The 14,362-nt window shown below is 40.4% G+C and overlaps 1 protein-coding gene across 5 annotated transcripts in view; it reads left to right on the forward strand.

Annotated features, from left to right (window-relative positions):
• ANKRD28 (ankyrin repeat domain 28) overlaps window positions 1-14,362 on the forward strand; it is a 238,938-nt gene that overhangs the window by 150,351 nt on the left and 74,225 nt on the right. For all 5 annotated transcript variants that reach the window (XM_038388242.2, XM_043509102.1, XM_043509103.1 and 2 more), the window contains 5 exons: window positions 142-284; window positions 3,804-4,016; window positions 9,870-9,948; window positions 11,716-11,830; window positions 12,298-12,380. In XM_038388242.2, the coding sequence (XP_038244170.1) occupies window positions 142-284; window positions 3,804-4,016; window positions 9,870-9,948; window positions 11,716-11,830; window positions 12,298-12,380 (633 nt within the window). The remainder of the gene's footprint in view (window positions 1-141; window positions 285-3,803; window positions 4,017-9,869; window positions 9,949-11,715; window positions 11,831-12,297; window positions 12,381-14,362) is intronic.

A 14,362-nucleotide genomic window follows, 5' to 3' on the forward strand; every position in this document is an offset into this window, starting at 1 on the left:
AGTCTATAGTGCATTTTTCACCTTTAAAAGTTGATCAAGTGCAGCTAATAATAAATTGATATTATTTCTCCAAGAGTCAGAGCACAATTGATAAATCAAGTTATGTCTTAATATTATTTATTTATTCTTTTATTTGCCCAGGTCACATTGAAGTTGTGAAATTACTTGTGACCCATGGAGCTGAAGTGACATGCAAAGACAAGAAATCATATACACCCCTACATGCTGCAGCATCTAGTGGAATGATCAGTGTAGTCAAATATCTTCTAGACCTTGGAGTTGATGTAAGTAAACATGTAGCCAAAGGCAAATGACGTAGGAAAAATCTAAACTATTACTGATCAGGAATATAGTGGTGCAGAGAATGCTCCTTTCTTCATGATCAAGAATAATGGTAGTAGAGTACTTCACAAGGTTTTCACTCATTTATTTATTGGTTACAGAACTTCACTCCCTAGGCTCAAGTTTCTTCTATAGATTTTCACTTAAAGGTAAACTTGTCTGTAAATGGTTTCATTATCTTCCAGGAGGGAAGTGATCCTATGTTTAAGGCACTGGACTGGGACTCAGGAGATTAGAGCTCTGTTGCAAGCTCTGACATACACTTTTTCTGTGACCTTGAGGAAGTCACTTAATCTCTTGTTTCAGTTCCCCATCTGTAAAGCGGGGATAAAACTTCCCTAGCTCACAGGAGTTTTGAGGGTAAATCATTAGTGATTGTGAGGTACTCTTATACTACACTGATGATGCTCATATAAGTACCTAGTTATAAAAATATATAAACAAAATACAGTTAGTATTTTTGAGATGATAAAAATAAATTTATTAAAATGAATTGTAAGCCTATTGGAGTTCCACCTTTTGAATCATCGTGCAATCTTGCACAGAGTGACCATTGCTTCTGAAGTTGTAGTTAGAAAACTAGGATGTTTCTTTGTATAATGTAATATGGAGCTCAATTTGCACATATCTTAGGAGCTAAAACAAATATTTCCAAACTTGGGTGCCTAAAATTGAGCACCTAAATCCATATTTAGGCACCTTAATATGTGGCCTGAGTTTCAGAAGTATTTGGCTCCCAAAATTCCTACTAAATTCGGTCAGCCCCAGAGGCATTCAGTTTCATGGAACAACAGACCATTTATTTAGATGACTAGATGTAGGCACCCAAGTCTCTACATTTAATTACTCCAGGGGGGATTCTGCATCTCAAAATTAAAAATTCTGCATACAATATTTTAAAATTCTGCGTATTTTATTTGTCAAAATAACAATATTGCATCAGTTTGTTGTTTTTAATAATTTATTTCAAAATAGTATTTTTGAAATACCGGGGCTACCGCTGTTGGCCCTGGGCAGCTGGGCTCCGGCTGTCTCAAATTCTGCGTGAAAAAATAAAATTCTGCACAGAACATTAATTCTGTACAAATTCTGCATTGTGCAATGGTGCAGAAATCCATCAGGAGTAAAATTTTAGTTTTAAGTCCCTAATGTTCATTTTGGGAGAGCAGCTCTGCTGTTTAAATACTCAACCCTCCTCTGTGAGTTTCTTATCCATTAAAAGGAATCTACAAAAATAATTTGCAAAAGATAAAAGAACATTTTTCACTTGTAACTGGAGTTGTCAGAGCATGTTGCCCCTGCAGACCAACACTCACCTACTTTTCTGCTTTGTTTTTCTAGATTATTACTATGAGCATAAGCTTTCGTGAGTTACAGCTCACTTCATCGGATGCATTTGGTGGAAAATACAGTGGGGAGATTTATATACACATGCAGAGAACATGAAACAATGGGTTTTATCATACACGCTGTAAGGAGAGTGATCACTTAAGATGAGCTATTACCAGCAGGAAGGGAGGGGATATCTGTCCACATACCTATTCAGGGAACACCATCATAGGGCCTAATCACATCAGCCACACTATCAGAGGCTCATTCACCTGCACATCTACCAATGTGATGTATGCCATCATTTGCCAGCAATGCCCCTCTGCCATGTACATTGGTCAAACTGGACAGTCTCTACGTAAAAGAATGAATGGGCACAAATCAGACGTCAAGAATTATAACATCCAAAAACCAGTTGGAGAACACTTCAATCTCTCTGGTCACTCGATCACAGACCTAAGAGTGGCTATCCTTCAACAAAAAAGCTTCAAAAACAGACTCCAACGAGAGACTGCTGAATTGGAATTAATTTGCAAACTGGATACAATTAACTTAGGCTTGAATAGAGACTGGGAGTGGATGGGTCGTTACACAAAGTAAAACTATTTCCCCGTGTTATTTCTCCCCACCCCACACCGTTCCTCAGATGTTCTTGTTAACTGCTGGAAATGGCCCACCTTGATTATCACCATAAAAGGTTTTCCTCCTCCCCCCCCCCACTTCCTGCTGGTAATAGCTCATCTTAAGTGATCACTCTCCTTACAGTGTGTATGATAAAACCCATTGTTTCATGTTCTCTGTGTGTGTATATAAATCTCCCCATTGTATTTTCCACCGAATGCATCCGATGAAGTGAGCTGTAGCTCACGAAAGCTTATGCTCAAATACATTTGTTAGTCTCTAAGGTGCCACAAGTACTCCTTTTCTTTTTACGAATACAGACTAACACGGCTGCTACTCTGATACCTAGATTATTACTATTTGGAACTGGCAGTAAGGAATTGAGGGAGGTGGAGTCATTGGCACTTGTCTGTCAGTAATGTGATAATTTTTGAGCACTACATCCACTCAATTCCAAAATTTCAGGGAATGTTTTAGGCATCAATGAACAAACCCTATTGATTTGGGTGAAAATTGGAAAAAACAAAAGAGCGAAATGGGGGCACCTGGAGCCTTTTGCATTCATCTGGCACACCCAGCAGTTCAGCCACTTCTCTAATTGTCTGTATATTAAAGAACCGATTGATGGTAGCCATTAACATGTTCCAGCATAATGTATGGACTAGGGGTATTCACGGAGCCGTGACATGGGGGATGAATTGGTGACATGTACAACCCTTGGCGGGGTTGGGGGAGAAGGGATGACCCTGGCAGTGGAGGGAATGAGGGACGTTGGTATGGGAGAAAGGGATGGATAGAGATACACATAGAGACCCTGGCATGTGGCAGAAGAGTGAATGGGGCGAGAAGAGCACAGGGGTCCTTGCTTGGGGTTGGTATTGTGAGACCCTGGTATGGGGAGAAGAAACGCTGAGGGCACACCGCCTCTGGCATGAAAGGTAGGTTGCAGAGAGCCTCTGAAATAGAAGGTGATGGGAGTATGGCACACAGGCATCTTGAGGAGGGTCTAAGGAATGCGAGGAGCCTCTCTTGCGTGCCGTGGGGTGTGCCTACAAAAGCAAGAAAGTGTGCAGCCTCTATTGTATAATCTTGATGATTAGATCAAGGGAAGAGTATCTACTTGCCACCAATGTCTCTGCATTATAGGAGCTTTGGGGGCTCATACAATCAAGGTATGTGATCCCAACAATGTGGACTTGTGGTAATAAACTTAGAGAATTCTATTTACAAGTGGCAGAATACCTTCCTTTCACACAACCGCTACCAAACACTTTAATTATCTCCTCTCAGAGAGGTTGAAAAGTATTCCATTCTAAAGTTTTTTGGTCAAGGAAATCCAGTCCAGAATACATTTAATGTACTGTTTTGTGGTATTCTAGAATGCAATGAAGACATCCTGCACAACAACAAAAGATGTTCTTTTGTACTTAAATACTGTTGCATGGTGGCATAAAAAGTGTGGTAGAATTTCACAGTATCTTAACTATTTGTCTTGTTTTTTTCCCCATTAGATGAATGAACCAAATGCCTTCGGAAATACTCCGCTTCACGTAGCTTGCTACAATGGACAAGATGTTGTAGTAAATGAACTTATAGACTGTGGTGCTAATGTAAATCAGATGAATGAGAGAGGTTTTACACCTTTGCACTTTGCTGCTGCATCAACGCATGGAGCATTGTGTTTAGAACTTTTGGTCTGTAATGGAGCAGATGTAAATATGAAGGTAAGGAAATTAATCTAAAGGTGGATTCAATAAATTGTAACATACAATACATCTGTGTTTATATCAGACATTATAATTTAAATTACAAGGTTTAATATATTTTGATTATAATAATACTTGTATCCCCTGTCAGGATTGTGGAACCTTGTTGTGCTAGGAGTTCTACAGACAACAAGTAAATGACAGTCCTTGCCCCCAAAGACCTAACAGTCTAATTTAAGATGAAATGCAAATAGTGGGTATACAATCGGAAGGAATAAGGGGGGGAAAAGATGAGGGAGACAATGAAAGAAAATGCATTTAAATGGACCCACTAAATAAGATAAATGTCAGAAGTCCGTATTGGCCATTATCTGTTAGAAGTGTCCCATATGCATAACAATAAAAGCGGGTTTTGAGAAGAAATTTGAAAGAGGTCAGTAATTTTACAGAATGTTTTTGAGAGTGCTCCGTAAATAAGAACCAGTGTGGAAGAAATCACACAACTGTTTGTGGGAGAAATATACACAGGCAAACGAGGCTGGCATCGTTAGTAGAGCGGTGAAGGGCAACAGAAGATTCTAGAGTCAATAAATAGGGAGGGGTTGAGTTGTGAAGGGCCTTAAAGGTAAGGAACATTGATGCAGTGCAGACCTAGCCAGTCGAAGGACTTAGATTGCTGGCTGACATGGTCAGAATATTAGTGGTCCCAAATGGACTGAGAGAAAAAAAGTACTCATGGCCATAGTTCCATGGCTGTAGGACTTGCCGTAGAATCCACCTCTGTGGCAAATATTTCCTTTGACTTGTACGATTTAAATTTCTAACCCTTATGGTTGCAAAAATAAGTTTGAATATAGAAGAATGCTGTGAGGTATTCCTAAGTTTGCAAACTAAGAGCCTGAAACAGCTATCAGAGAGAGGTGGGAACTGCCCTAACTATTTTAGTATGAGGCGCACTCAAGTCTGATGATGACAGTTGTCCTCATAAACACTCGGGTAACATGCCTGTCCATTGTTGTTGGTGTGTGGATGCCTATTAAGGTAGAGACAAGGGGAAATTGTGTTGTATTTTTTTTTTTTATGGAACAGAGTCCAAATGTTGTAAACACTTCCCCCTCCTCCCCCCCCCCGCAAAAAAAATCTGGTTATCTTTGCTCTGGCCCACAAATGGGAGGAACTAGAGAGATGCATCCCGCCAAAATCCTGTGCTGCCTCCCATGCCTTTCCAGATGCCGAAAGCGCTAGTTGGTCCCATTCCTTGCTACCAAAATGCCTAGCATGAGGACTAAGGGGAGCAGGTTCTATGGAGCAGCAAGAAGTGGCTTATTGATAGATACACCAGAGGTCTTCTCAGTTAGCTACAGGACCTGATGTCTGGCTGGAGGACGTCTGATCCACACAAGTTTCCAGATATATTTTAAATAAATTAGGTTAACAAAAGCCATAAAAATAAATGTATGAGCAAATTATATTAAAATTTGGGAAGCTAGCAGATTCTGGTCAGCTATCAACCCCAAGAATAACCTGGTACGCTCAATCTCAAAGTCAACTGATATTTATATTTCAGCCAAATGGGGATATTGGAAGAGTCAGATCATTCCCAGGTTGAAAACCAATATCTAAACTACTATTCTGATGCCCAATATCTCTTTCTCTCCACCCTCCTAAACATAGGGTTCATTTTTGAATGATGGTCCCTATTGTATTCCACTGGGGGTTTACTCATGTGCACCATGCATCCAGAGTTGGGGAGTTTGAAAGTTGTGTCTGTTAGTCTGTGCATTTGTCTTGTGCTTTCGTCCAAGGCAATAAATGGCGGGAAGGACCGAATGCGTCTCTAGTTCCTTCTCACCACTGCAAGGTCCAGATCGGAACCTTCATCGTCCTCGCGTGAAGCAGTTGTAAAAAGCAAAGTTGTAAATAGTTTTAGCAGTTTTAACTGTAGTTTTACTAGTTTTATTTAGTTTTAATGTTAGAGTAGACTTCTCCACTGCTCCATACCCTGTGCAGATACTGGATTATATCCAGAGCTCCAGGCTACAAACTCTGCATGCGATCATTCCTGCATGCGATCTTTGTCGATCAGTGATGACCTCCAACACTGCCTCTGCTGCCTGGGAGAAGCTCCCATCACGGCTAATTCAGCGAGGAGTGTGCCTCCCACGACTATGTCCGACTCCAATGCCAGCAGAACCACCCCCGCTGACCCAATAGCATGGCTTAATTGGGAGATTAGGATGCAATCCCATAAACATGGGATTAAATCTTCCTGAAAATCAAAGGAAATCAAGATTCCTTCCACCAGTTCGGCCCAAGACAGTGGAATGCATTCCAAGTCCCACAGGTACAAGAAGATGATCCATTAACAATGGGATCCAGCAGTTCCAAGCAATGAACAGTTGGTACTGCCATCTCCAGCACTCCAAAAACACAAGACTCTTCTGTGCCGGGGAAGGACCGCAGCACTGGTACTGATGACCTGAAAAGAGAGCGTGCCCCTCACACCAAGGAGATCCAGATCCTTGTCTGCATCCCAGAACATTGTTGCTTTGCTGGATCCATTTGCAGGGAAGGGTATATACGAGTTTACAAGAGAAGTTTAAGGACCTAATCTCTTTACACTGGTATAAATGCAGTGTAATTGCATTAAAATTAATGGAAATACTATGTGTTTATACTGATGTAGCTAAGATTGATATTTCTCTTCTGCTTTGCCGATGGTTATTTAATTAAAATGGGAATTCTCTTTTTTTTTAGATACATTTTTTCAGGGAAGGAGGGAGATTGACTTTGTAGTAGCTTTACTTTGCAGAGGTGGTTGTAGTAGTGTTAACTCTTCAGTAATAGAGTATTCCAGCTCTGCTCAGTCAATTCTGGTTTTCAGGTATTGAGTAGGATGGCTGTTCCCTGGTTTAGGGACAAATACCCACTTTATATTTCTTGCTTTTGCGAAGGATTATTCCTTTAGTTAAAACAGTAGGATTTTATATTGTTGTGGTTTTTGTTTCTTTAGACTACTTTTATTCAGTAGAGTTTATTGTAAAACTTTTCAGCAATATGTATAGAGGATTTCAACTGTGCTCAATTTTTTATTTTTAAATATCTTGATTTTTGGCTTTTAATGCTAAAGTTCAAAATATTTGGACAGTTTTTGGCAACTGTCATAAAAATACAATATTCTATTTATAATCACAAATATATTACTTTGTAAGTTTAGATTCTACTATAATTCTCTCCACTTTCACCTACTTCCATGATTTTTAGAGATATAGAGGGGGCATAGGTGGGCATCTGGGATAGGTGGAGGATGCATGTGTGCATATGCTTGATCACTGGGTGTTCTGGAGACTCTGAAATGTTCACTCCATTCTTGTTGGCTTCACCTCTGGGAGGAAAGCTTACAACAGATTAGTGAGCTAGCAGAAAGTTTGGACTTTCTGATGTTTCCCCCTTCATCTGTTTTCCATAGGAGGGGGAAAATATAGGCTGTTTTGGCAGGTACAAAATTGTCACTATCCATACAATAATTTAGATCTTTAAATCCGAGCAACTACTGCTCAACACTATTCCTTTCCTGCAACATTCAGTCTAAAAAGAGTATAGCAAACTCAAATAACGATTTTAGAAGTATATTATGGGATGTATATGGGAAACTATAAATTGTATTTGAATTAGTATCAGCTGGATTCTTGAAAAGAAATGGTTTCAGTAGTCTGAGTAGACTTGATATATCTAATTTTAAGTGAAGCCATGTTTAGGCATGGATGGTTGACAGCTTGAGAATACCTGGCGTTCTGGGCTTGTTGTTGCTGTGTAATAACAGTGGCTTCTCCTAGAGATTTTTGTGTTTTGGAAGGAAAAAAAAAATATTTTATAGACATATATTGCCTGATAGTACATTATACAAGAGACTTGTGTTTTAATCTTCTATTATCTCACTTCATTGAGCTTCAGTGAATGCAAACAAATAACAATTAGCCTACAGCTATTTTATCATGGGCTATGATCATGTCAGATCATAGAATCATAGAATCATAGAATATCAGGGTTGGAAGGGACCCCAGAAGGTCATCTAGTCCAACCCCCTGCTCAAAGCAGGACCAAGTCCCAGTTAAATCATCCCAGCCAGGGCTTTGTCAAGCCTGACCTTAAAAACCTCTAAGGAAGGAGATTCTACCACCTCCCTAGGTAACGCATTCCAGTGTTTCACCACCCTCTTAGTGAAAAAGTTTTTCCTAATATCCAATCTAAACCTCCCCCATTGCAACTTGAGACCATTACTCCTCGTTCTGTCATCTGCTACCATTGAGAACAGTCTAGAGCCATCCTCTTTGAAACCCCCTTTCAGGTAGTTGAAAGCAGCTATCAAATCCCCCCTCATTCTTCTCTTCTGCAGACTAAACAATCCCAGCTCCCTCAGCCTCTCCTCATAAGTCATGTGCTCTAGACCCCTAATCATTTTCGTTGCCCTTCGTTGTACTCTTTCCAATTTATCCACATCCTTCCTGTAGTGTGGGGCCCAAAACTGGACACAGTACTCCAGATGAGGCCTCACCAGTGTCGAATAGAGGGGAACGATCACGTCCCTCGATCTGCTCGCTGCTCGATGTCATAAGCTTAGCGAGGGTAGGCTTGATCAGAACTTAGATGGAAGACTTCCAAGGAAGAAAGGAAATATTTGAAAGGCTCATATTTTTGGTGCAGTGGAGTGAAGCTGCTGTTCATTGTCTAAGGAATCTGTTCTTGTAGTTCTGTGTAAACTTCTTCCCAACTTATTTATTTTAGAATACTTTATATATAAAAAAAAACCCAACACTCTTGGAGGAAGTATAAGATTCCTAAAATCTTACCTGTATGTTCTGGTTCTGAATTTAATTGCACACCATCAAGATATTTAGTGGGGAAGTTCCCACAGCAAGTTTAACTTTGTCCCCTTGCAACAGGGAATTTTGTGTTAATTTACTGCGTACAGTAGAATGAACACATTGTGCATTTGCACCTATGGGAATAGAAAATGGTATAATGGTATTATATGGTAATATGATGGTTGCAAATTAGTGTCACATTGCGTAGTATTTTGTGTGTGTGTGTGTGTGTGTGTGTGTGTGTGTGTGTGTGTGTAACTTTGTTTGTGTGCATTTAGGTTTTCCATTAACCTATAACGAGCTAACTATGGACTAACTTTCATAGGAGAGATGCATTTTATGAATGCATTTAGATAGTGCTTTTAAAAAGTAGAATCCCCTCCTGTGTTAAAGTTGACCTAATTTCAGAGTACCTTTTCTGGGTGAATGGTTGATTGTACTTTTCATATGTGTGTCAAATGTGCAGTACCCTCTATGGTTGAATAGTTCGCCTTAAGGATTACTTGTTGGTTTGTGATGAATTTGTTATGAGTTTCATTTTAAAGTAACATCAAAGAAACAGACTAATATTTTAATGTCAGTCTTCTAACACTTTGTAATGTTCTATAATCATGTTCTCGTATTCAGACTGAATACAAGTCAGTTCTTTAAAAGAAGCTTTATTTTTTTGGCTTTAGATTTAGGGAGGAAGTAAATGTAGTTCTTGGTGCTAAGATTGTCTGCTGCCACTATCCTCTTGATTGTCCTAAAGGCATAATTCTGAGTGAGTGTGCATCATTGAGTTGTCAGATAGAGCTGGAGAAGGGATTAACAAGAACAAGGTAACAGCAGTGTTCAATAGCCTGTAATGTCTCCTGGGTTTGTTACTACCAGCAACTGTTTTATAATAGTGTGGAGAGGGAATTGACGGTGTTGGTGGGAAAGGATCATTTCTCCTTGCTAAGTTTGGTAGATAGATGTAGCTGGCTATGTGTTGATGGTTTATTTTTGTTTGTTTTATTTCCAGAGTAAAGATGGGAAAACGCCATTGCATATGACAGCAATCCATGGTAGATTTTCAAGATCACAAACCATCATCCAGAATGGTAAAAAGAAAAAAAGTATTTATGTACATATATTGAAATGTTAATGACATTTTCACATTCTTATTTTGCTATGGCCAGTATTTCAGTTAGTGAGGTTTTTATACCCTGATAAGATGCATATAGACCCTACCCATCTATAGCTTCACTTTAAAGATGGAAAAGCAAGAGTATTTGTATCATTCTCTTTTCTACAGCATGGAGTTACAGAAACAGTTTGCCCTCTACAGTAGTGGTTCTCAAACTATTGTACTGGTGACCCCTTTCATACAGTAAGCCTCTGTATGCCACCTCCCTCCCCCATAAATTAAAATACTTTTTAAATATTTAACACTATTATAAATGCTGGAGGCATAGCAGGGCTTGGGGGTGGAGGCTGACAGCTTGCGACCCCCCCCCCACAAACAAAAACCTTGTGACCCCCTGAGAGGTCACAACCCCAGTTTGAGAACCCCTGCTCTATAGATACATGACGAGACCTGCGTTTACTTCGCTGTCCATTATACTCCTGATGGAATTCTGCACCACTGCAGAATGCAGAATTTGCACAGAATTAATGTTCCTTGCAGAATTTTATTTTTTCATGTAGAATTTGTGATTTCGACCAAAATGTTTCCTTTTTCCAGTTTTATGTTTCAAATGTATTACAATGGAACCACAAGTATCCCGTCTAATTGGGACCAGAGCCAGATCGGATGACCAAAAATCCACATAAACTGGGGAGTGGGCAGGGTTGCCACCCATCCAGGTTTTACCCAGACAGACCAGTTTTTGGCTTCTCTGTCAGAGTGCCATTTAGGGTTGCCAGGTGCCTGGTTTTCAACCAGAAAGTCCAGTCTAAAAGGGTACCTGGCAACCCTAGGGCACCCAAACAAAAAGTCCGGTTATTGCGGGGGAGTGAGGGGGGAAGTGCTGAGCAAGTGCTGGGGATAGGGCCTCAAGAGAAGAAGTGTAGCAGTGGCAGGGCCTTGGGGAGGTGGGGTTTCAAGAGTCCAGTTACTAGCAATTAGACACCCTAACCAAAAGTCTGGTTATCGTGGTCTGGGCGGAGACTCCAGATTATTAACCCATGCCAGTCCCTGCTCCGTTGGGGCTGCCTCTTACCTGCAGGCAGGCTCCTTGAGATGATCCCATGAGCAACAGGGGTGGGGCTTTCGGGAGAGGAGGTGTGAGCGACGGGGGAAGGGCTCGGGGGTCTGCTCACCAACAGGTAAAAGGGTGGCAAACCTAGTGGTAGGTGCTCTAGGTGTCAGCCCCTAGCGGCTGGTGGTTTGGTTAATAAGGAGAGCAAGATAATGGAGGCTTGGTTAAACTAGGTTCTGTTGTATTTAATTTCACAGAAACAAGATAACTGCCAATAAAAATACCTCAAGTTTTGTATTAATATGCCTAGTAAGGAATCTGTCAAAAAAAAATTAGTACTCAGTACCACTAAAACATTTTAAATGTTTAAACCACAAAAAATCATTCCATCACATTATTTGTACTTTAACACCATTTTGCTAACAAACATATGTACATGTACCATTTTATGCATTCACACTAACTTTTATATTGTAAAAAGAAAAGGAGTACTTGTGGCACCTTAGAGACTAACAAATTTAAAAAAAGCTTTTTTTTTCCACCAAATGTATCCGATGAAGTGAGCTGTAGCTCACGAAAGCTTATGCTCTAATAAATTTGTTAGTCTCTAAGGTGCCACAAGTACTCCTTTTCTTTTTGCGAATACAGACTAACACGGCTGCTACTCTGAAACCTTTTATATTGTAGGAGCTGAAATAGACTGTGAAGATAAGAATGGAAATACTCCTTTGCACATCGCAGCTAGATATGGTCATGAGCTACTAATCAACACTCTAATTACAAGTGGTGCTGACACTGCAAAGTAAGTTATTAACTTGGATATAGGCTAAAATAGTTCAGAAATGCATTAATTAGAAAGCCAGAGTAATGTATTGTTTCACATTTCTTTCTTAGCTCTTTACATGCTCAACATGAGATTAGAAATGCATTCAGTCATATTCTTTGCGGATACTGTATCTTGTTATAATGTCACATCTCACTGTAGTTTAAACAATCAGAAAAGAAATAGTAGACTGTGTTGCCAACTTGTACTTCAGTGTAACAGTTGAAATATGCAAGCCAAAACCTCATGCATTTTTACTGACTGTCATGAATAAATGCATTATTTTTAGATTGAAAGTAAGCTTCTTAACATATTAAGAGATTTCCTTAGATCTAATCATTCTAATTAGATTTTATTGGGGAAACCCTATACATGTGCAGTTTGGCATACGATCTTGATTCTTTTATTGTAATGAGACTATGATGTCTGATTATGCTGTATCTTAGGAGGGGTGTACATGGGATGTTTCCTCTCCATTTGGCAGCATTAAGTGGATTTTCAGACTGTTGCAGAAAGCTCCTTTCATCAGGTAGGATACTCTTTTTAAAATGTGTTGTGTTACTACATATACATTAACCTTTTAGTATTTTCAGTTATATTTCACAATATTTAAGCCCTTTTTCAGTAGTACATAGAAATAATCAGTTAGCTTATTTATAGCTGAGGATTGTGCTAGCTAGTCTGAGCTAATTTGCATAGTTAAAGATGAAGCAAGATTTCTGTGGTAAACCTAAATTTCAAAACTTGTAAAACTTAGCCAGAACTGAAGCAATATGCCTGAAATTTCAAGTATGATCTTATGCACATATTTTCTGACGGGATTGAGACAAACTAGACAAGTAGTTTAGGAACTATAGTGGTTCAAAACATGTGGTGATTTCACTTTAACATCTTCTTGACTTGCTCCTCGAACTCCAAATTGTCATGATTCCAGTACAACTTTGCCTAGAACAGTGCTGTTCACCCTGTGACTCTCCAGGCTCTAACATGTAGGCCTTGAGGGAAACTGCATTAAGAACAATGTTGGTATTTGATTATGAATTAAAAACATGTTCCCTGAGCAGCACTCTGCGACTTTCAAACTGAAGTGTTTAATCAATCCCCTTACTATGAAGAAACTGTACAGGGTGTTAGAATATAGAATCATAGAATATCAGGGTTGGAAGGGACCCCAGAAGGTCATCTAGTCCAACCCCCTGCTCAAAGCAGGACCAAGTCCCAGTTAAATCATCCTAGCCAGGGCTTTGTCAAGCCTGACCTTAAAAACCTCTAAGGAAGGAGATTCTACCACCTCCCTAGGTAACGCATTCCAGTGTTTCACCACCCTCTTAGTGAAAAAGTTTTTCCTAATATCCAATCTAAACCTCCCCCATTGCAACTTGAGACCATTACTCCTCGTTCTGTCATCTGCTACCATTGAGAACAGTCTAGAGCCATCCTCTTTGAAACCCCCTTTCAGGTAGTTGAAAGCAGCTATCAAATCCCCCCTCATTCTTCTCTTCTGCAGACTAAACAATCCCAGCTCCCTCAGCCTCTCCTCATAAGTCATGTGCTCTAGACCCCCAATCATTTTTGTTGCCCTTCGCTGTACTCTTTCCAATTTATCCACATCCTTCTTGTAGTGTGGGGCCCAAAACTGGACACAGTACTCCAGATGAGGCCTCACCAGTGTCGAATAGAGGGGAACGATCACGTCCCTCGATCTGCTCGCTATGCCCCTACTTATACATCCCAAAATGCCATTGGCCTTCTTGGCAACAAGGGCACACTGCTGACTCATATCCAGCTTCTCGTCCACTGTCACCCCTAGGTCCTTTTCCGCAGAACTGCTGCCGAGCCATTCGGTCCCTAGTCTGTAGCGGTGCATTGGATTCTTCCATCCTAAGTGCAGGACCCTGCACTTATCCTTATTGAACCTCATTAGATTTCTTTTGGCCCAATCCTCCAATTTGTCTAGGTCCTTCTGTATCCTATCCCTCCCCTCCAGCGTATCTACCACTCCTCCCAGTTTAGTATCATCCGCAAATTTGCTGAGAGTGCAATCCACACCATCCTCCAGATCATTTATGAAGATGTTGAACAAAACGGGCCCCAGGACCGACCCCTGGGGCACTCCACTTGACACCGGCTGCCAACTAGACATGGAGCCATTGATCACTACCCGTTGAGCCCGACAATCTAGCCAGCTTTCTACCCACCTTATAGTGCATTCATCCAGCCCATACTTCCTTAACTTGCTGACAAGAATGCTGTGGGAGACCGTGTCAAAAGCTTTGCTAAAGTCAAGAAACAATACATCCACTGCTGTCCCTTCATCCACAGAACCAGTAATCTCATCATAAAAGGCGATTAGATTAGTCAGGCATGACCTTCCCTTGGTGAATCCATGCTGACTGTTCCTGATCACTTTCCTCTCCTCTAAGTGCTTCAGGATTGATTCTTTGAGGACCTGCTCCATGATTTTTCCAGGGACTGAGGTGAGGCTGACTGGCCTGTAGTTCCCAGGATCCT

This window comes from Dermochelys coriacea, chromosome 2, assembly GCF_009764565.3.
Source record: "Dermochelys coriacea isolate rDerCor1 chromosome 2, rDerCor1.pri.v4, whole genome shotgun sequence".
NCBI classification, from domain to species: Eukaryota; Metazoa; Chordata; order Testudines; family Dermochelyidae; genus Dermochelys; species Dermochelys coriacea.